The following is a 24336-nucleotide window of genomic DNA, read 5'->3' as shown; positions in this document are numbered from 1 at the left end:
AGCTGTGACTCACTTGTCCCTATAAGGCATGACTGTTATCAGGCTCTTCCTAGACAGTGGTGGTTACCAATGGTACCTGTACTTTACAGCCAACACATTTACTTTAAGAACTTGCTACATGAATTTTCCTGTCAAAGTTTTGCCATCCCTAAAAAGCTGAACCTGCAACCAATGGCAGTGAGACCCACATGAAGTGAAGCGTTCTGCAGCCCAACCACCCAAACACACACCAATGGTTTGATTTACAGAATGCCAGAAGGGCGTTACCAAGTGTATTGTGCTGCCCTGTGAGCTTGATAAGAGTGCTTGGGGGCATGGAGGAGACATTGGAAAAAAGGGAAAAAGATATGTTGACAGTTGCCAGCAGGACCAGTGGGTAGCAGTAACAATGCGTTTCTCACAGGCAAGATAAGATGGTGGACGAAGGGTGGTGGTGTTTCAGAGTGACAAAGAATTGATGGCAGGGAGAGAAAGAGAACAAAAAAGGGAGGAGGTGCAGGAACGGTGAAAGGAGATAAAAGATAAAGAGGATGTGAAGTGCAAGGATAAGATGGAGGGACCTGTGTTAAGAGACCAAGAGCGAGGAGGAGAAGGAGAAAGAGAGAAGAATGAGACCAAGAGTGCAAGGAGGAAGAGCAATAAATGAAACAGAGGAGGGTGAGAGAGATGGAACAACTGGAGAGGAAAATATTGGGAGAAGCAGGAGGAGAAGGAAAGAAAAGCGACCAAGAAGGAATAGATGACAGCAATAAAGGAGTAACACCTGGAAAGATAAGAAGTAGAAAAACTGGAGAAGGTTGTGACAAAATCGTTTGGATAGGAACATGAAGAGGCAATGAAGGAGTCTAAGATGGAGGAAGAGAAGAAAGAAGAAAGAGAGGGCTGGAAGCCAAGAAGGGATGTCAAGGCAGGCCTGATTACAGGGCAGACTGAGCCAGGGAAGCCATGAGTAGGATGAGGAGTCCAGCCCAGTAGACACTCACCTTGTTGGGCACCTGCTATCCTCCTGCTTGGGAAGATTATGGAAGAGTGTTCTGTCTGCACTGTGGTAACTGAGTCACGCCATTCTCAGACCTATGGATGTCTTCAGAGCATTTACTGAATTTGTAATCATTGTTGACGATCCCAGGGCCTCTCAGATGCTGAAGGACAGAATTGACCACTAAGGATATCAACATCCTGACCAGGTGACGATAGATCATCCTATCAGCCAAGCCGAGAAAGAAGTGCAGGGTACACTTGAAATCCTAAACACTGTCAGTGGCTTTGACTTGGCCGTCAAGGGGCAATGTCAAAGGAAAAAGAAGGACAGGTTGAGAGACTACGGTCCTTAAACAAGCTGTAGTTCTCCTCTTTTGGTTTCTTTGAAAATGCCTCATCATAAGTTCAGTCCTGCCAAAACCCTTGGCACACTTTTGTTTTAAAGTAAACCTCTTTGATCTGTCCTTTTTGAGTTTTCTGTTGATCAGTCAGTCATGACACAAAATAGCATGCTTCTGCAAGTGGAGAAGCTTCTGCATTTGATGAAAGGATAAAAAAACTAATACAATCCGGCTACTTGCCTGACAGAGGGCATCCCTCCATATGCATTTTATCTGACACAGTCATGCTTGAGCATTCTTTGAAATGTTCCCTGCAATAGTTAGAAAAAAAACATGATCAAGTATATATTTTTCTAATACACTTGTAGAGGAGTTCTTGAAGGACTTACTCTGCAATTTTGCTCCAGTTAAGGTACAATGCGGGCTTGTGTGTTCAATTCCGTTCTTATAAGGCTCGTGTCTGTGCCCTTTGAACCCATGCATTGTGCAGACCTGCGATGCATCTCATGAAAGGTACCCGTCCTTGTGGAAATTCCGTTGGCATGCAGTTTCCATGGGATTGAAACCTTCTCAGTGACTGTACCATACATACCGTTTCATGACAACCAAGTTAACCACAAATTCATCCTTGATTTCTTCTGAAAGTGGTCTCTCACTACCACATAAATCAAGAGGGGTATCTGTTGGTGTACTTTAAGGAGTTTTCTACCCTTGTGCAACATTCACTTAATATCTTTGATTGTAAATGCCTTACAATTCTATGTTGACAGGATTGAAAATGTTAAATGGTGTTCCCAACTGTTCATGGCTTCTGGTGCAACCAAGAAGGGGCTCTCAATCTATAAAGCCACAACAACCAGTTGGAATTTTGACTGTATCAACTACTATGCGTCAACTGGAAGACCTTTCGTAGGCAGAGTATCAGTTGATTCAATGAGCAGGAAGGCAGTGACAACTAAATTCCAGCGAAACACCCATTTAAGGCACATTTGCAAAGCAGTGAGCTGGACGTCTATGAGGGTGTTCTGTGAGCACTATTTCCTGGATCAAGAGGCAAGAGCAAATACTCAGTGGCCCTAGTGATCTTAAATCATCTATTTAAATGTCTTCCACCTCTGGTACCGCCTCTCAGGTTTATATTGCTCTATATCCAGTTTTATTCAAAAAAGCATTGGAATCTATAAAAGATACATTGCTCGACAAAACAAGGCTAATTACCTGTGAATATAGTTCTCCAGCATTGTTATCTTTTATCAATTCACATGTTACATTCCCACAATCACCCAGTGTTGCATTCTCATGTGTGTCAAATGCTTTGACTCTGAGGTGCAAGGTTTTAAGGGTTGAGTTTTAAGATCAGGGGCTGTTGGCATTTTGGAAAAAACAAGACCTAATGTCCTTAGAAAAATGTCTCAATTTAGGGTTTTGGTTTGCTAATTATGTTGATTTCTAGGTTTATATGTATCGAATATATGGGGATTCCCACTTAAATGTCGGGGGAATATTGAAATAAGCATGTGAGTCTATAAATGATAGCAAACAAAAAAAAGGTACAGTGAGCTAAAGTGTGGCTGCAGACCCTCGAGTGGGCACCTTCCCAAACAGGTCATTTAGCCATGTTTGTTCTCGCAGAGGGGGGCCTATGACTGTTTTTAGATTTTTTTAAGGGACTTAGATTTAGTCACCCTAAGTTTCCTAGGGTCAACCAAGACGTGGACCCCTTGTTTACTGTGTTCCCAGAGAGGCATAACTCACCTCACTGATGAGGCCCAACAAGGCTGAAACCCATGTCTAGGGTTGCTGTTGGTACTCTTGTTCAAGAGAATTGCCATAGCATTTCGGTGCTGGACTGCCCACGTGGGCAGGACAAAGACTGATATGCAAATGGGTATTTCCCTTCTGTGAAAGATACAGTGAGCTAAAGTGTGGCTGCGGACTATCCAGTGGGTACCTTCCCAAAGAATGGGTCATTTAGCTGTGTTCCTTCTCGAAGAGGGGCACATATGACTATTTCTGATTGTTTAAGGGACTTAGGTTTAGCCACCCTAAGTTTCCTAGGGTCATCCAGACGTGGACCCCTTGCTCACTTTGCTCAGAGAAGCACAGCTCCACCTCACTGATGAGGCCCAACAAGCTGAAACACGTGTCTGGGGTTGCTGTTGGTACTCTTGTTGAGAAGATAATTGCCATAACAATTTGGTGCTGGACTGCTGACGTGGGCGGGACAAAGACTGATATGCAAATGAATATTTCCCTTCTCCAAAAGGTATAGTGAGCTAAAGTGTGACTGTGGGTCCTCGAGTGGGTACCTGCCCAAATAACAAGTCATTTAGCAATGTTTGTTCTCGCAGAGGGGCGCCTATGACTATTGTTTTATTGTTTAAGGGATTTTGGTTTAGTCACCCCTAGTTTCCTAGGGTCATCCAGACGTGGACCTCTTGCCCACTGTGCTCAGAGAGACACAGTTCCACCTCACTGATGAGTCCCAACAAGGCTGAAACACGTGTCTCGGGTTGCTGTTGGTACTCTTGTTCAGAAGAGAATTGCCATAGCATTTCGGTGCTGGACTGCCCACGTAGGTGGCACAAAGACTGATATGCAAATGGATATTTCCCTTCTGTGAAAGGTGATGTGAGCTAAAGTGTGGCTGCAGACTCTCGAGTGGGTACCTTCCCAAAGAACAGGTTATTTAGCCATGTTCCTTCTCGCAGAGGGGCGCCTAAGACTATTTTCAGATTGTTTAAGTGACTTAGGTTTAGTTACCCTAAGTTTCCTAGGGTCATCCAGACGTGGACTCCTTGCTCTCTGTGCTCAGAGTGGCACAGCTTCTCCTCACTGATGAGGCCCAACAAGGCTGAAACACGTGTCTGGGGTTGTTGTTGGTACTCTAGTTGAGAAGAGAATTGCCATAGCATTTTGGTGCTGGTCTGCCCACGACGGTGGGACAAAGACTGATATGCAAATGGATATTTCCCTTCTGTGAAAGGTACAGTGAGAAAAAGTGTAGCTGCAGACTCTCGAGTGGGTACCTTCCCAAAGAACAGGTCTTTTAGCCATGTGAGTTTTTCGCAGAGGGGCGCCTATGACTATTTTATTTTATTTCTAAATGATACCAATGCTGTAAAACTACGTTTATAGGTAAGTAATCTATTTTGCTCACCATAGTGTTTACTGTACTCCTTTTCCATAGTCCCCTTTTCTCCGTTCCCCTTCCCACCATGCCCACTGTCATTTGTGACTGTTAGTGCAGGCGTAGACAACTGGAAAAGGACTGACATCAGTTACAGATGATATGGCAAAGAAGAATTTAAGATGAGCGCATGTTTGCATAGTTTTCTGTGTTTCACAAATCTGGCCTTTGCTGTGCAAAAAAGGTTTTGGTCTCATCTCTGGACAGGATGTCCCCATAAGTATGACGGAAAGGCATCTGTGGACTCGGAGCGCAAAAGTCACTGTTGTGACAGACCATAACATATTTATAATTCACCATTGCCAAACATACTAATGTAAACTTTAGTCATGACAGAAGCATCAGAAATGGCATTGATTAGGCTATTCATGGACATGCAAATGAAGTGTGTGATTTTTATGCCACATGTGTGCATTAATGTGTAAATATAATCTATCGTTTGAATTGCTTTTTAATACATGTTGTTCTGTTGTATTCTAGTTTGACAGTAACAGTGCCAGTGTGTCTGCTGTCAATGAGAAAATGTTCAAAATGATCAGCTTACTTAACACTGTAAGTTACTGTCTTTTTTACCTTTTATTGACAATTACTGATTTTCTGCCATTTAATGGCTTATGCTATGTAGCGGCAACACTGGAGGTAAATGGAATCACTAATCCTTTTTCAGTCTACCTGACCGCTATTACCATATATTGCATGCACTTGAAATCTTTTCACTTGGATAGGTGCCACTCCCTGTAGAAAAGTAAATAAAATATCAATGTGCTTAGCTGTATGCCATAATTTAACAGGTAAGTACTATTATAGCAATGGTTTCTCAATTGGTTTTTCTCATCTTTGCCATAGTGAGAACTCTGTGGTATAGCTTCCAGTTGTTTCATGCATATAAATCAATAGAATTGAAATTTTTGCATATTTTCCCTTTGATTTGTATTACCTTACATTGTAACTTTAGGCATCCCTGATTTGATGCAATTCGTAATCATTCATATTTAAACCATAACGTTAAAAATTGTTCATATCATTAAATTCCTCCAATTCTGGTCTTCATTTTAGATTAGTGACATGAGACAGAAAATGACAAAAGCAACTGTTATTATTTTTGACATAAGAAAGTTAGACAGTCAATTGGAAAACTATTGTTTATTGAAAGTTATAAAATGTAACACCTGTCTATCCCAACTCAATTTGTTGGCTATCTAATAGCCCAATGCATTTGTTTTATCCTCTGTTGTATTATACACATTATATTATTTATGTGTATGTGTATAGATTTCATACCTTTCTTTATTCTGCAGACAAACAGTGCAATTTCCACCAAAGTCGAATGAGGCCAGGGTTCAAAATTAAGATTCGATGAGCAGGGGCCAAAATCAGCTCCTGGGTGTCAGGTATCCCCAAGGAGGCAGGAGCTACTGCTGTGGAACCAGGAGCGGGTACCCAACTCACCATGAATCTAACTTCCACAAGAGATGCACACGTTAACTTTTTGCACATAATGTTTGACTCATTGTGTTTAAATCTGTACTATGTGTGTCCTAATTCTTCTATAGTAGCATTCTCAAATACTCAAAGTTAATATCACATATGCATGTCTGTAAGGCACACATTTCCTAGAGAGCCCAAGGTAGTTCCTGGTAGCTGTTGCTTTTAAGATACCCAGCATCTCCTAGGAAATAAGCAGGAGCTAAATAGCAGACCTTCCAAGTGATCATCCCGGTAGCGCAAAACCTGTGGCATATATACACCCTGAGCCACGCGGTCGGGAAACAGAGCAGGGCTCTGCTTCTCTGAGGCTACCCACGTGTATATGGTAAGCAGTCTGGGAGCCACTGCAGCAAATTACTGAACAGCAAAATCATGTGCCCACCGCAACTTAACAGTAAAGGAGTGAATGTTGGCACTGCAAAGGGCCCTTTAAACAGCCTGGTGTTCCATTGGGTGCCCATTGGACTCCCCTCCCTATCCCTGGACTCTTACCTGCGCCATTCCTGAGTACACAAGCCCATCGAGTACTAGTAGAGAATTGGACGGCTGTTCTTTGCCCACCCCTCTCTGCCCGCTGTAGGGCAGCAAAGGCCATACTTGGTGATAAAGCGGCATGGTAACTAATCAGTAATTGAAGCTACCTGCTGGCTGTGGCTGGATTGGGGAGTAGCCACTAAATTCTGACTGAATCACGGCCACACAGACCCTGAACACCACATGCCACAAAACAACCAGCATTGGTCCAATGGTTTAAAGTCTGGTCACTCAGAAACAAGCTGGGCAGGATAATATTGTTGAAGACGCCACTGAAGATGTGAAGCGATTGGTGTCCTCCAGTGCTCCGATCGGGGAATCCACCCGAAACACAGGGAGTGCTGTTAGAAGTGAACTGCTGAATTTGAGTCAAAAGGCTTTGGTGCCACACTATCAGTCTTATAAACCTGGTCATGCATTGGAATACGTGGGCAAAGACCCCTCCCCTCCTTTCTGCCGTAATTATATTGTTGAGAGAAGATAACACTCCGGTTTACAGAGAGTAAAATTGCTGAATACTTGCCTGGCCGGTCTGGACGCGGGAAGGCCAAACAAACCACGATGGATGCCTATGCCTTTAGTGGGAATCATGAATTGGCTCCACAGTCCAGACACAAGTCTTTGAATGCGCCTGAGGTGACTGCACTGCAGGACAGTTGCGACCACCAAGTCTTATCTGCCATTGCGGCCTTGCAAACATGTCTTGGATTCAAAATTGATACCATCATCATAGACGTGGGTCTGCTTCGGCAAGATGTCTGAGCCTTAGTAGACAAAAAGGCAAAGATTGAGGCGCAAGTAGACGGCAACACGGCCAACATGCAAGCCATCCAGGTAGATATTAAGGAGTTTAAACAGAAAGTCAACGTTCTTAAGAACAAAGCTGAAGATGCCGAAAGCAGGGCTAGTCAAAACAATGAGCGTTGGGTTTTCCATAGGCCGCCTATGGTGCAACCCCACGATGTATTTTGAAAACCTGTTCTTACAAGAAATCACGCCCGGGTCACTCACGCAGGGCTTTACGATAGAAAGAGCACACAAATCCTTAACTAAAAAGCCCCTGCCAGGAGCTCCTCCAAGACCGATAAAAGCCAGGATTATGAACTACAAAGATAGAGAACAGATTCTAGCATTCTCCAGAAACTGAGGCGTGATTCATAGAGCATCTGCTAATTTGGCCCTATACGCTTCAGGGTTCAAAGACTATGCTGACTATATACTTCAGGTTCAAAGGAAGATAGCAAAGTTTGGGCCCACGAAAAAGCAGCTCAGGCATGCTGAGCTGAAATACATGCTTGTTTACCATGCCAGCCTCAAGGTGCTATATAAAGGCAAGTCTTACTTTTTTGAAAATCCAGAATAGTTACTTGCATGGATGGACATGAGGAAATGTTCCCGCTTACAGAGTGACACAACTCGAGAAACAGAGTTTGCTGAGTAGAGAACAAAGGCACAAGACGTCCATTGCACACAATAGAGCAGACATACAGTGTGGCTACAACCTTGAGATGACAATTACTATAAGGAAAAACCGAAGATGTCTTTTACAGGCTTTGTAGCTGCAGCCTTCTGGAATCTTGGCGTTATAGAGAAATGGCATATACTTGAAGCAGGATGCAAACATCAGCGTAACTTGCATTGCACTTCCACAGGCTTACCCGGGAAGACAGGCTGTTGAGAACCTCCTGTTGTGACTATACTTTGGGATACCAGTTCATCAGTATATAACCCTTGCGCGCAAGCTGAGTGCCCTTGGGGCTGCTGTAAGCTTGCATGAGAAGCGCATGGGCCTGAGCATGCTGTGCTTTGGTGGGTGTTTGCTGAATCAGGGTTGGGTTTGGGGGTGGGAGTTGGAAAGTTTGTGTAGTTTGCCTTTAGAAATGCCTGACATGACTGCTGTTATAGTTACTGCCAGTTACATTAAGTTCGGATGCACTTGCTGTCCTGAGCGCACCCTTAGTCTCAATTGGGCCCTTAATTCTTATGTGACATGGCGGGTGGAATACGAGTACTGACCTGGAATATTAGAGGCCTCAATGGTTTCATTTAAAGGAATAGAGTGCGGTCATACTTGTGTAGGCAAAAGGTTGGAGTAGCAATATACACCTTACACCTAATAGGTAAAACACATTTGCCAAGAAATGAGGTGGGTATACCATTGGATCCACATACTCTACTTACTCCAGGGGAGTTCTGATATGGATTGCGCAGACAGTCCTCGTGAAAGTCTTGCAATGCAAAACAGATGACGAAGGCAGAATTGCCCTTGTACATGCTCTCATTGAGAATAGGGAAGTGTGTATAATTAACACATACGCACCTAACTAAAACGCCACCACCTGTTTTCGCTCTTTGTATTCCAGACTCGGTCCATATAAAGGAAGCACCTGAATATGGAGCAGAGATTTTAACTGCACCCTAGACCCCCCTGTACAGGTCAGACAATAAGTACTCAAAACGGGCCTGCCTGCGAAGACGCTGAATACCCTCTGGGGCTCCTTCCAGTTGACCTTGTGAGGCAGGCAAGGTATCACAAGTAATGACACAGAAACAAAGGTACAAGTTTCAACACCTTTATTAAGTTAAACTGGGGTTGGAGGCTTCCTAGCTGTCCTAATTCTATAGTGGGAGTAGTCTTGACCATCAAAGTAAAACAAAATGGTCCAAGTCAGTTAGTCAAACAAGTGTGGGAAAAGGTATGAAAATAAAGGGTGTGTCAAAAGAAAATCAGAATGTCAATGAAACTTTCTCAGCACCCCCTTCCCCAAGTTCAGTTCAATGGGGCTCTGACAAAGTTCCTTCAAGGTGGGTAGTATGCACAGTTCCCATGAAAATGTTAGGCTTCCCTCGCTTATTTCAATGTCAGTTCAATATACATCATAGTTCTTTTCAATTGATTCTTTCGGGCTTCCCTCACCCGGTTTCACAATTGTCAAATAAAGAAAGATTCACAAAGTTCCTTCTTGGTTACTTTCACAGGCTGCCCTTGCCTGTCTTCAAACACTTAAACACGGCTGAAACACTTTCCAGCTAAACAGCTTCGCTTCGCAGAGCTCCGAGAGACTCCCTCGCCCATCCTTTGTACTTCTTGTTCACAATGTTCACCTGTCAGAAATCATTGCAACCACATGGTTTTATCACCCCCATTGCGTGACCACTCTTGACAGCAGGGTCCTTATTATTATCGCCTTCCCAGAGACCTTTGCAACCGCACAGTATTCTCAACCCTAAGCTTTACAGGGTTGATTTCTTAATTTCCAGGCCTCTTGCACTTGGTTTTGCAGAACTGACCGTCGGCCACTATGTTCTTAATTTCACAAAAGCATATAATTAATGAGGAAAGGCCAACATTCATATTAGTCTTTCAGGATCTCTGCATGCTCTCTTTCCCTCGTGCCCTTCCCCTCAGTGGCTTTCAACACATTTCACGTTCATTATTTACTGTTCCGTTATCCTTTAAGAAGCGTTTAACAATGTGCTTACTCACACGGCACCGCTCTGTTACTTTGTTTCTCATCGGCTCCCTCTCTGGCCAAATACATTCAATCTTTCAGTCAATGTCTTTATCCTTCCACGCGTAGCCTTGCGTGTAACGCTGTAGCTCTCCACAATCGCGCATACCACAAACCGGGCTATCCATTTCTTTGAACTCACCGGCTGTGATTGCTTTCACGCGTCCCTCTGTCCTGGGCATCCTCGCTGTCCAGGGAGGAACCGAGCAGTTTGCTGGTGCATGAAGGAAAGGGTCTAGCCTGCCCCTTGGCTCCCTTCTCTGAACCATTGTGGCTTCTTAGAGACTCGGCTACCTCGCCACATTTTCTCCTGCCTCAACTTGCAGCCTGTCAGCGTCTCGGACTCCCGTTCTCCCTGGCCTGGTTCTCTGCAGCTCTCTCTCGGCTGCTCCTCCGTCTGGCCATCCAGATCGCCTTCCTTCTTGGCCTCTGCCTTCCTCCCCGTGTCTTTCTGTGCACCACCTTTTATAGTTTGAAAAATGGTCCTTGAGTTTCAGGTGTGTGTGATTGTGACTGAGTGCCTGAACTTGCCTGGCCTTAGAAGTGGCACATGGCGAGTACATGTTGCTAGTCGTAATCTTCCTAGTCTTAGTCTTCCTCTTCCTCCTCTCAGTAATTGGGCTGATTAGGATAGGAGGGGAGTTATGGGAGTTGGAGGATCCCATAAAGGTAGAAGGAAAATGGGATAAATAACTGTCAGGAAATGGGGGATACCATGTCTCACATTCTGGTGTCTCCTCCCCAATACCCAAGGACCCCCTACCCAGGCGATCTTCCCCCGCTTGTCCAGCCCCATCGTCGGGATCCAATAGCGATGGCCCTTCCTTGGCTACCTGAATAAGGGATCCCCTGGGAGTTGTGAAACATCTTCAGGTTTTTCACAACAGACATGTGGCAGGCGCTACAGGGGAAAACCAGAGGCTACTTTCACTGCTCTGCCCCTCACGCTGTAAATACCCGACTTGATTACGAGTTCACGGGCATTGGCACTGTAGAGGAGTTAGTTGAAGCCACTTATAAGGCTTGTGTGCTGTCTGACCATGCCCCTCAACTACTCACATGGCAGAATGCTCCCCCCCAGCCCACCAATTCCAATGTGGAAATGAAATGTGAGGCTTCACAGGATGAGATTTTTAGATAACGTCTATAGGGGGCAATCAAAGCGTACTTTGAGTCCAACACAGGCAGCATTCCGCCCACCAGTACACTGTGGGGGGCCTTTAAAATTGTAGTCGGAGGAGAGGCTATAAATAAAATGGGCGGCATACAAAAAGATATTTTCGCTAGGCTACTACTTTGTGACCTTTCAGCATGGTTGACATCTAACAAATTACTTGATAAGTTTCAAACAGGCTTCATAAAAGCAACAGGAACTGTCCTAAATTTGCTAATGATATAAATAATTAAGAGACACGCGGTTAAGAACAACCTGTTTTTATAGACCTCATAGATTTTAAACAGGTGTTTGACTCAATCTCTCGTACAATGCTGTGGCAAAAACTTTTAGATGCCAAATGTCTGCCGCATATTATTCATTTTATATCACAATTTTACTCAGATACTTTTATTAAAGTTAAATTGACGACTGATGGTTTTTTAACAAAATATATTTTACCTTCCCTAGGCTTAAAACAACAATGTATTTTAGCGTCGATTTTATTTAACTTTTATATAAATGATATAAATACAGCTTTTAATTCAGTCCACTCATTTCCTCCTAAAATAGGTGCAACTGCAATTTCCTGGCTGCTATACGCCGACGACTAAGTTATCTTTGACAAAACTCCTAATGGTCTGCGAAGCAAACTAACAGCACTATTGAATTATGCCAAAATAATCATATGACCATTAATGTCCTCACATCCAATGTTTTAATTTTTCACCACCATCTACCTTAAACAGGATTCAAATTCAACTGGACACTATCTGGTGCCTCATTATCACCAATAAATCATTACAGATACCTAGGCGTAAACTTGAACACACATCCTTCAGACCAACCCTACAAGAGAGAACTAAAAACTAGGATGAGACTACTAGCAACCTAAGGAGCAGCCATACAGACAAAATACAGCAAATATTCTTACAAACCTGCCATTACTTTCTACAAGCAAAACGTGGTGCCACTAATTATATATGGAGCGCAAACAAAATTCCCAAATGACTCCCCTAGATGGAATTTACTGGAAGGAGCATTTTGAAAAAAATTACTATCGCTACCAATGAATGTTCCAATTCCAATCATCAGATTTGAAATAGGACTTATATCCCTAGCAGCCCAAGAAAATTGTCAGATACTTGCAATGTATAGGAAAGCTCTTACGTCCATGGAACCTGCAGATAACCTATTCTCAGTTTTAAAGACACTGATAACATCACCAGTCCCAGGCTCCTTGCAACACTGGAAAGCATGTTGTCGAACCATAATGGATCTAGCCTACATAATTGATCAACTACTTATTGATAACCCAGACAAAGCTGAACTAAAACTGTGGTGGTATGATTGGAGAATGACATGGGAAAAATGCAACAAATACATGATCTTTAAATAGGAGCTTTTATACAAAAACCGATGCATCAAACACCACCATATTTAGTAAAATATCCTGACCACGAATATGCTAACTTAATCCTATGATTGCGTCTAGATTTATGGCCGGCGAGAACCAGATTACCAATCTACAAACAAGCAACTGATCACAGTACCGTTTGCTGCTATTGTAAATTATTACAATGCGAGGAGACTCTAGAGCATTTAATAATCGAATGCTCAGCCCTTGTGAACGCTAGACGCACATACATTTTTAAACATTTAAAGCATATACCACGCCTAAAAAAACAAATGTGGATTAATGTTTTCAACGCAAATACAGTAACGCTGAGTATTGCAACCATTCAGTTTTGCAGAGAACATTTAAAAACTTCCACTGACTCACAATAAACCCAATCGGGAATTCTTAAGTGAAAATGTGGGCAAGTAGTCTACCGATAGGAATAAGTTAAGCAACACACAAGTCAAATCTCTTTTAAAATCACCAAGAATTTCAAATTCTTACAGAGACTTGTTAGTAAAAGTAAATTTTACACGTGATAAGAGAATTAAGAAATCATAGTGTGTTTTTTTATTATTAAAATATAGAATTTTAAAATTCATTGTTTTAATGGACATATCATGCTACTTGCTTTTAAATGTAAGAAATAATCCAGTGTGAAACAATGAACTAAGGAATCAATGAATAAAGTGCCCATCATTTAGTACAAATGTGTTTAGGTAAGATATCATGTTTGCGAAAAATGCTTTTTTTTAACTTGATCTTCACTCTGAAAAATAATGTCTTCATATTTATTATGAATTTTAATCTATGTTTTTAAAATTCAATTGAGCTCGCAATGGCAAGCAAAGAACAGTAAGGACAAAAAACAATTGCAATGTACAATGTCTCAAAAGTGAAACCAAAGAAAGTAATTTCCGTAAGACTGTAGCACCCATACACTTATATTGTAATAGGTATGTAAACATCCTAATCATATTATATAATGAGCAAAATGTTAAGATCAAAATGTGAAGTACTTTGCAAATGTGACCATCTGTATCAATGTTGAAAAAGTTGAAATATCAACTAAAACAACTTTCATAATAAAAAAAATTAATAGAATTATGCCAAATATACCGAAAACTACATGAAGGGGGGATAAACTGGGCAAGCTGCTGGCCTGGCGCTGTCGGAGCAAGACCAAGAGAAAAATTATCTGTATCAGTAAAGATGAACGGGAGATCACCCGGAGAACGCAGGGCGAAATCAATGATACCTTCTTTAGATATTATAGCTCCTGTTATTCTGTGCCGGCCCCCATTCGAGACTCTGATCTCGAGGAGGCAATCTCACTGATTAAACTATCCCATTTAGGGGAAGTGGCAGCGGAAGAGCTTGATACCCTGATTACGATCGAAGATATACACGCAATGATTAGATAATTGCCAGCGGCCAAAACCCCCTGGACAGACAGCCTACTGGGGGAATTCTATACAGAGTTTGTGGATGAACTGTCCCCATAGCTTCTAAACATTTTGCAGGAGTCCCATGAGACTGGAGTGCTTCCTCTGAGCCTCAGGGAATAGGTTATTATACCAATATTATAAACCCCAGGCGGAATGCAACTCCTATATAGTCTATGGTAAATCTAGACAGGAAAATTCTCACTGCGTTCCTTGCAAAAAAGCTGAAAGGTGTTCTCGGAGGTCTGATGAATCCAGATCAGACTGGGTAAGTTCCAGGAAGGAATACCTCCTGGAACCTGCGGCACCTACACCATATAATTGATCGAACTAAATCCAAGAGCTAACACTATGCGGTAGCATCATTAGACACTATTAAAGTGTTTGATTCAGTTTGTTGGGACTGGCTATTCACCACCCTCCAGCGATTTGGCATAGGACATGGATATTTTAGGTGGGTGAAGCTGGTATATACTACACCTAGGGCCAGATAAAAATGGGACGCCATATACCGGAATACTGGGAACTGGACAAGGGTGAAAAGAACTATTGACACCATAAGCACACCCTATGTAAAAATAATTAAGTGTGATTGCAATGTACCGAAAACTAATTGTATCTGGAGATGTGTTTTGAGGTGCAGAGGAGAAGGATGCAACCTTGACACCTAGGTTGCGTGATATATAGGAAGAACAAAGAAGTTCCCTAGTCGGGAACTTACGTCCCCTGCACACTATCTTTTGTCTGGAAAACCAGACCAAACATTAGAGGTATTCAAACATAAGGTTCAATCAAATTAAATATATCAAGTAATAGAATAATCTTTAAAGAAAAATTTCTCAGACAGAAAATTTTAGGTCACAAGAAACCATCTTCTTTTTATTCATGATGTCGAAGTCAGGAGAGGCCCAACGCGTTTCAAGTGCTTCACACTCTTCATCAAGGGCAATAAGTGATTTCTAAAGAGAAATTATAATTTGAGCTTATGTTAGTAATTTAACATAATAATTGTAAACAATTCTGACAATAAATTTGTACCATATAACTGCCTTAACATCATCATGGTATTTCTAATTTATCATTATTCGTTTATCATAACCATTTAGATTTTCAAGTGATGGAAAATTTCAATACTGGTTTCAAGAAGGCAAATCCAACTGATGTTTTGACTTATAATTTGCAAACAATAGATGCATAGATATTCCTGACCGTTGTGGAAAAAATTGCCTAACTTCAAGTGGTCATAGGGGACAGCTAGTTAGGCTGAAAAAGATTTTTTTAAAAAAGCTTCTAACCTTGTGTTTTTCAAACTCCACAGGGTAGATATAGAGATGGAAAAGTCCTCAGGGTGAGGATTTTCAAGTTTTTAGTCAGATATGTGCGTCCAGGGGCTGACTGGCCTGCTGCTTCCCGGTTTTATCTGTTAGGTAAGGCCACAGAGAAAATTGGGACTGGGTTAATAATAGGAGTGTAAAAAACTCCATGGGGATAACTATTCCTAAGTATATTGAAAGGACTTACATGGAAGTCAGAGCGTCTACTTCCTGTTTGCAAGCAACGGGTAACAACGGAAGGTAAGGCTCTCAGATCTCCGTGGGTGTCATCCGGGTCTAAAAAATAAATAATAATGATGTGGGTTTTAATTAGGCTATTATGGACATCTTAGAGATGGGGTCCATCAGGGGGAGGTTCAATCTAATAGTATGGACTTAGTTCTTACCTTGAGGATGTGGCACACGAACATGGAGCCACGATCCACCGGGATAGCGAGCCTCCATGTTGTTAGAGCTTGCGTTATTTATGTCAAGTGGATGCATGACGTCATCCCGTGCATGCGCGCGGGCCATGACGTCATTACGCTCATGCGTGTGTGTTGTAGAGCCTCAGCTCACTCGAATGTACAAAATGGTTTTATTGCCAAGAATGGCATGTGGAAGCATTCACTAATAAGGGATGTGAAAGAACACCCCTAAGGCATCCTGAAATAGATGGATCTGTTAAACTGTATATGGACAAACCGATTGTTTACCTCGTGACGTCATCATGTGGGCAACGTGGATGACGTCAGATGTAAACAAACGACGTCCAAGTGTTGAAGCAGTCTTCTTCTTTTAGTCAAGTAAGAGAGGGGGGATGCAACAACAACTTTCCGCTCTTTACTGATTTATGAGAGATGGAGATGGTAGGAATTTGTGAGTGGCAATTGAGGTACAAAGTTAATAACGACTGATCTACACTGGAAGAGCTTAAAACGTGCATTTTATGTACGAGGATGCTAACTGTGTGATTTTCAAGGGATTACGGAGGCAATGAGTGACTAATCTCACATGCCCATCTGGAAGCGCCCCCGGGCAGCGTGGATGACGTCGGATATAGGCAAGAGACGTCCATGTATTAACACAGGCTTATTCTGTTGCTCAAGGTTGAGAGGGGGAACGCAACCACGCCCAACTACTCTCTTGACTGGTTTATGAGAGATGTGAGTAACAGGAATTTTTGGGTGGCAATTAATGTGCAAAGATAATAAAAACTCAGGTGCACTGAAAAAACTCTAAATGTACATTTATCATTAGGATGTAAAAGAGATTTTTACGGATTACGGAGGCAATGTGTGACCAATCTCGCATGTCCTTCTAGGTGTACTCAAGGGCCCTAAATGGACCTCTAGTGCAATTTCTACATGTAAACAACTCAGACGTTATATCCTCCATTATGCGAACATGTTCATAAGAAAATTTAGGAGTCATATTACAAAATAAGAGTCCACTGCCCTGCATAGGGTTCACATTCTGAATCATATTCATTTAAGGGTGAAAACTCAATTTCCGCCAACAATATTTGAGAAAACGATAATACATAGCTGGCAGCAAGCACTGAATGAATAATACAACTGCTGGTAACCCGTTTACCTGTCCTGTGATACAGGTTCACATTCTTGTCAATAGCTATGTATACTCAGAATAGTGTTCAAAGGATTAAAAAAAAAATTTAAAACAATATTTGAATCATATTCTGAATCATATTCATTTAAGGGTGAAAACTTAATTTCCGCCAACAATATTTGAGAAAACGATAATACATAGCTGGCAGCAAGTATTGAATGAATGATCCAACTGCTGGTAACCTGTTTACCTGTCCTGTGATACAGGTTCACATTCTTGTCAATAGCTATGTATACTCAGAATAGTGTTCAAAGGATTAAAAACATTTCAAAAAAATATGTGTGGTGTCAAATGAATGGACCTAAGTAGTAATCTTCATTGAGCCCTAGTGGGGACATGGCATCGAGCTTGTGTATCCAGAAGAGCTCTCTCTGAGATAGTCATTTTGGTAGATCTCCTCCTCTTGATGGGGGGTGTATGACTTCCAAGATAGCAAATCTCATCTGCGAGATATTGTGATTATTGTCTCTGAAGTGTCGGAATACCAGTGATTTCAAATTTTTAGTCCTCATTTGGGACTTGTGCTCTGTCCATCTTTCTTTCGCACGTCGGCTGGTCTTTCCCACATAATATTTCCCGCAAGGGCATCTTATCGTGTAAATGACATTTTTGGATTCACACGTCGCGTAGTTTCTTAGTGGAATCTTTTTCCCATTGTTGGGATGCCTAATGTGGTCCCCTTTTATAATGTTAGAACAGTGCTGGCAGTTTAAACAGGGGAAGGTCTCTTGTTTTTATCTTGTGAGAAGTCTTTGGGTTGATTTTTTTCGGTTTCTCTGCTTTCATCAAGGTATCACGTACATTTCTGCCTCTCTTGTAAGCCAACATTGGTGGTGCCGGAAAAAGTCGATTCAAATTAGGGTCTGATTTTATCAAGTCCCAGTTTTTATTAATGATTTTCTTGATTTGAAAGCTTTGTCCTGAATATTTCAATGTGTAAATGAGGTTGGATTTTTCTGGGTCCTGTTGTTTGGTAAGTAATGTCTCTCGGGAGTTGGCCTCGGTCCTCTGAATTGCTTGATTCACTATCTCATCTGGGAAGCCTCGGTCTTGGAATCTCGCTCTCATCGTTTTTAAATTCAGTTTGAATTCTTTCTGTGTTTGAAGTAATGCGCTTGACTCGTAGGAGTTGACTGTATGGGAGATTCTCTTTCAAATGTTTTGGGTGGAAGCTATTATAATGCAGAGAGTTATTGACGTCAGTGGGTTTTCTGAAGATAGATGTGATTAACTCCAAATCCTTCCATTCAACTGTCACATCTAAGAAATTAACTTGTGCTTTCCCGATTTCAATGGTGAACTTAATCCTTGGATTGCAAAGATTAGCATATTGCCAAAATTCCATCAGTTCCTGTTCTGAACCATTCCAGATTCTAAAAATGTCGTCTAGGAATCTTAGCCAACAATGTATGTTCTTCTTCCATTGAGGATGTTCCAGAACGTGTGTTTTTTCAAAATGGAACATAAAAATGTTCGCGTATGATGGAGCCACGGCTGGGCCCATGGATGTCCCTGAGACTTGCATGTAATATTGCTTGTTAAACCTGAAGTAGTTGTTGTAAAGAATTAGGTTTATTAATTCAATCGCAAAAGTTTTGTGGATGGAAATTTCATCGTTATTTAGAAGGAACCACTCCAACGTTGAAATTCCCTCGTCATGAGGGATGGAAGTATATAAGCTGCTAACATCCATCGTAAACAGCAACGGGTTGGGGAAATTTATGTCCAATGATCTGATTGTCTATAAAAAATGTGTTGTATCTCTTAAATACGTGGGGATCTTCTGTACTAGAGGCTGAAGTGCAGTGTCCAGATATACTGCCAGTGGTTGGAAAATGCTGTTAGTGCCTGCCACAATAGGTCTAAATGGTGGGTCTCTGGAATTTTTGTGGATCTTTGGTAATCCATAAAAGACTGGAATTATGGGGTTCTTATTGATCAGATAGTCTTCAGTTTTGTCTGATGCGCGCGGGCCATGACGTCATTACGCTCATTCGTGTGTGTCGTAGAGCCTCAGCTCACTCGAATGTACAAAATGGTTTAATTGCTAAGAATGGCATGTGGAAGCATTCACTAATGAGGGATGTGAAAGAACACCCCTAAGGCATCCTGAAATAGATGGATCTGTTAAGCTGTATATGGACAAACCGATTGTTTACCTCGTGACGTCATCACGTGGGCAACGTGGATGACGTCAGATGTAAACAAACGACGTCCAACTGTTGAAGCGGTCTTCTTCTTTTAGTCAAGTAAGAGAGAGGGGATGCAACAACAACCTTCTGCTCTTTACTGATTTATGAGAGATGGAGATAGTAGGAATTTGTGAGTGGTAATTGAGGTACAAAGTTAATAACGACTGATCTACACTGGAAGAGCTTAAAACGTGCATTTTATGTACGAGGATGCCAACTGTGTGATTTTCAAGGGATTACGGAGGCAATGAGTGACTAATCTCACATGCCCATCTGGAAGCGCCCCCGGGCAGCGTGGATGACGTCGAATATAGGCAAGAGACTTCCATGTATTAAAACAGGCTTATTCTGTTGCTCAAGGATGAGAGGGGGAACGCAACCACGCCCAACTACTCTCTTGACTGGTTTATGATAAATGTGAGTAACAGGAATTTTTGGGTGGCAATTAATGTGCAAAGATAATAAAAACTCAGGTGCACTGAAAACACTCCAAATGTACATTTATCATTACTGGACAAGGGCACCAGACAAGGTTGTCCGTTGTCCCCAATGCTCTTTATTCTGGCACTGGAACCAATGGCGGCGTTCCTCAGAAAGGAATTTGTAGAAGAAGGCATACAAATATATGGCATTACACATGTGGTCTCCATGTATGCTGATGATATGCTACTTTATGTGCAATGGCCAGAGGAGAAATTGCAATGAATGCTGGATGTGCTGGATCTCTTCGCTGAACTCTCTGGCATTATAATCAGCAGCGAGAAGTCGTGTTTGTGCCCTTTAGCAGGGATGAGGGGTAAAATAGCAGAGCAGCGCCCGGCCCTACAATTAAAATGGTCCATAGACACTTTTAGATACCTGGGCATTGAAGTATTCCATGACGTCAAAATAGATCAGGAACGTAACACACAATGCGCTTTGGATAGACTAACAGTGGAGTTTTGGGATAGGCTGCCTTTGTCAGTAATGGGCAGAGCTGCACTCTTCAAAATGGTAGCCCTCCCTTGGTTATTATACTTTTTCATAAATAAGCCATACAATATCCCCAGACATTTCTCCCGGAACGTAGACATATTGCTTAGGGGATTTTTGTGGAAGGAAAGCAGACACTGAATCTCTCTAGGTGCACTTCAAATATCTTACTACACCAGAGGGATTAAAGTGCCACATTCTGAATTGTATTTTCTATTTTGAATTGTATTTTCTAGCCAGACAATTGCAGTTTGTGGACGGCTGGCTAGCAGATGACTCAACACTAGACACTACACTCTTACAGCCTATCTTGAAACGCTATTACATGAAAGAACTGTTGTGGGTGTGGAATGCTCATGCAGAACAAACCCCACACCTTTTGGTCCTGGGCAGACATATATGGTGTAGGGCTTGCAGAATACTCATTGTGGCAGACCACTTCACTCAGCAGATCCCTCTTGCTGCCATAATGGCAGACAGGCTGTAATACGTATTGAATGTTCGCAAATACTGGGAGAGTTGTGGCACTGTCACTGTTTGGGACCTATTTCAAGGTGGAAAGCTGATGAGTTTGTTGAACAATTTAGCCTACATAAGGGACAATTTCTGTTATGTCTCAACTAAGTGTGCTCACTTGTAGAAAGGTGGTCTGATCTCTAGGAGGGCATAATAGAGAATACACAATTGGAGGCAATATATGACATGACAGAAGGGAGACACGTTGTGTCCAGACTTTATGAATTACTCCTGGGTGGTTGAAGCTCCTCTGCTTTGGAAATAAGGGCTAAATGGGAGACCGACCTTGGGAGGCCTTTCTCAGACGCAGAATGGTTCAGAGTACTGCTATACCCAAGAAGGGTTTCTAGGAACGCCCGGCTAAAACCTACGCAGTTATATGTGACACACAGGGTGTACCTGACTTCGCGTAAAGATCTCTCAATTTAAGCATTCAGATAGACAATATTGTCGCAGATGCATGAGGGAAAATGTTGGCTTGGTCCACAAGTTTTGGTGGTGCAGGAAAATACAGTTATACTGTGCAGAGTATTGAGTGGAGGGATAAACCTGGATGTCACGTCCCCGGCGGTGTGTCTACTGGGAACGTATGCTTGGAAACGCAGTGATGCGCACATTGTTAGAATGAAGGACCTTATATATGTGCTGGCCAAACAAAGAATTGCAATGTCTTGGAAATCTGCAGCTGCCCCTCGAATAGAAGTGTGGTGCAGAGATTTGTGGAGATGGTCTATGACTGAAACAGTGGTCTGGCACCAGGCTATATACCATGGCATGAGAGAGGTTAGTGAAAACATCATCTCATGGAATGCTCTTACGCAAAAGATCTTTACACCCTCAGGGACGGCATCAGTGGAGACCTCTCAACTGTGAACTATTACAGGCACACTAGAATACAAGCTGGAAAGGAATTGTGAATTGACAATCCCATGTACACCGGGCTCGGTCAGATCATTAAGGCATTGTTGTGGTTGGGAAAGGTGGGAGGGGAGGGAACATTGGTTAGGCTTGTGTGCTTTGAGAATTTGTTACGTAAAATGCAAATATGGTACACAATGGGCCTCATTACAACTGTTGCAGTAAGGCTACAACGGCGCCGGTAGTGCTACCGGCGCCGTTGTTGCCATGCCCCAACATTATGAGTTTGTTTGCGGGGGCCGCTGTGCATGCCTGGTCAGACCAGGCGTGTAGAGCGGCACCCGCAAGCAGACCAGGATGGTAGCAACGGTACCAGTATGAACGGTACCGCTGCTACCATCCTCCCAATTCCCATTGAGCCCTATGGGGGATCAAATGAGAATGGGGACGTACCGGCTCCGGGTCTCGCGAAAGGGAATTACCGGGCCCTCCAAGGTCGGAATGGCCCTTTAAGTCCCCTTTTGCGGGACCCGGACCCGGGTTTGGGGGTAGCCATGCCCTTATTAAGGTCATGACTACCTACAAACTCGTAATGAGGCCCAATGTATTGAAACTGCAAATAATAAAATTGTTTATTAACAAAAATAAAAACCTTTGCGTGTTTGGTCTCCAGGAAAAGATAGGTGAGTCTGCCATGGACGTGGTGTGAACAGGGTGAATGTCCTGTTTGTGGAGAAATGCAGAAGGGAAGTGGAGATTCAGTGAGCGCACCTTGGAGGGATGGCCAGGACAGAGGCCCAAGATCGGTGTTGAAATTCTTGAGATATATGGAGAAGGCGGCAGTCCTGGAAAGAGCTAAATGGATGCGTAACATTCAATATGAGGGGTACGCTGTGCAAATTCATCAAAATCTCTCAAACTTCACGCTGGGCAGGCGCAGGGACTGTCGGCCTCTCAGAGTCTGGTTACTAGAAAAGGGCATACGGTACAGGTGGACATTTCCCTTTGCACTGGTCTTCGAAATCAAAGAAGTGGATTACAGAATTACCAAAGGCGCAGTGGCCGAGCAGGTCCTCTGACATCTCTCAGAGACTGAAAAGAGTGAGGAACGGTCCTTGAGTGGGGTGGAGGGGTTGGCGGGGAGCATGGAGGCACTGAGAGGCCTGAGTCGGTGAAAAAGGGTCCTGAGGGGCAGTACGTTCCTAAAGCTTAACACTCCACCACTGGTGAAGTGAAATGAGGAGCTGCTACCGCTGCTGTGCTTCTTCAGGGAATGTTAGTATCTCTGTGGTGGTGGTTATTGGTTATGCCTTTTTTCAATTGAAGTGTTGTTATGGGGATGGGGGATGGGGATAGGCGTCTCGGGGGTATGGGGAGGGAGAGTTAGGGTTGGAGCGGGGAAGGGTAAGGGTTGTGGTAGTTGGGGGGAGATTCGGGCGGCATAGGGGATGGTTTGTGAGCAGGCGAGTATGGCGACGGGGTGCTGTACAGACCGGAGGGGGGTGGTCTGTACTTCTGCTCTCTATATGGTAGAGGAGAGGCACAGTGGACCCCAGCCAAGATTCTCTATTGTGGTGGCAATGGACGAGCAATCAAGGCCTAGGTTCTCAGGAGGTGATGCAGGCCGGTTCTTAAGTACAGTGTGATCCCCAAGCACCCACATAGGTATGTCCACACACTGTATGGGTTAAAACACAGTCTTTACATAATTAATATTCAAGGTTATGTACACTATCACAATAACTCACTTTGTGCTCAGAAATCAACAATGGTAAATATATACAGTTCTAAAGTGGTACCACAAACGTTATCAGATCTCATTAAAGAGCATACGGTCAGAATGACACACAGATCAAAATAAAGAGGCAACCAGCAGTAGAGAGAGGAAGGAAAGCAAGATGGTTGAACAACTGGCAGAATACTGGTCACTACCATTAAACACAATTCTGTGTGGAGATCACCCCACCTAGGCAACCTGTAGAATAAAGATACAAGCCCAGTCCATATATTGTTCACACTAGGCTTCTCAATAGTTCTGCAACCCCAAAGTACCTGGCGTTGTAGCGTTCCTCGTAGGAGAATCGACGGCCCTTCTTGAGTGTCCTCCCTTACAGGCAGGAATCACGGGTCGTCGAACGTCCGACAGAGAACAGGTCGAGCTACGACGGTGAAGTGGCCGCGTCGTTCCTAGTAGTGCTCGTTGACGGGGAAGCGTAAACGTCCTGCAAGGAAGAGGCATGCGGGGCACCTCAGTGTCGATAGTTCTGGACCGCAAAGAATTGGAAGAACTGTGGCCCAGCAAGGGCGTCGAGTCGTCGGCGTCTCTGTGGTCTTTGGGTGTCGGGAAACCCACCAGTGGATGCTCCTCAGCGCGTCGACGGTCAGGCCTTCTCCAGCAGGATACAGTGGCGGCGATGCGGACGAGAGCGTCCTTGGATTCGAAAGTTCTTAGGCAAACGGGAGCACAGCGGCTGCGGTCGTCGACAATGGAGGACAACAGTCCGGGCGCTTCTCCTTGGAGTTCCGCAGCAAACCCCGTCTCGGGTCGGCAGCCTGTCGAAGTTCTGTCTACCAGGGGGCTTTGGCAAAGATCAGCTGGTGCACGATGGTCCCTCGTAGCTCGGGAAGAGGGCGCCTTACCAGGTCCTCTCTGGGTCAGTCCTTGGAGGCACAGCATCTTCCAGATTGTGAAGGAGAGCGACAGCAATATTTCTCGTCCAGCAGGGCTTCAAGGTCAAGCTTCAGTTAGTCCAGTTATTCATCGTAGTGGACATGATTGCTAGCAGTGAGAGGTCCCCAGATATAATGTTGAT

The 24336-nt window shown here is 43.3% G+C and overlaps 1 protein-coding gene across 1 annotated transcript in view; it reads left to right on the top strand.

The window, feature by feature from the left end:
* Positions 1–24336, top strand: part of LOC138491245 (disintegrin and metalloproteinase domain-containing protein 9-like) — a 2911326-nt gene that overhangs the window by 1110451 nt on the left and 1776539 nt on the right. The window contains exon 8 of the mRNA XM_069617655.1: positions 4993–5064. Coding sequence (XP_069473756.1) covers positions 4993–5064 — 72 coding nt within the window. The remainder of the gene's footprint in view (positions 1–4992; positions 5065–24336) is intronic.

Source organism: Ambystoma mexicanum, chromosome 10, assembly GCF_040938575.1.
Source record: "Ambystoma mexicanum isolate Mex_15411 chromosome 10, UKY_AmexF1_1, whole genome shotgun sequence".
NCBI lineage: Eukaryota > Metazoa > Chordata > Amphibia > Caudata > Ambystomatidae > Ambystoma > Ambystoma mexicanum.
The sequence above is the reverse complement of the archived record's forward strand: the minus strand, read 5'-3'. Positions and strand labels throughout refer to the sequence as shown.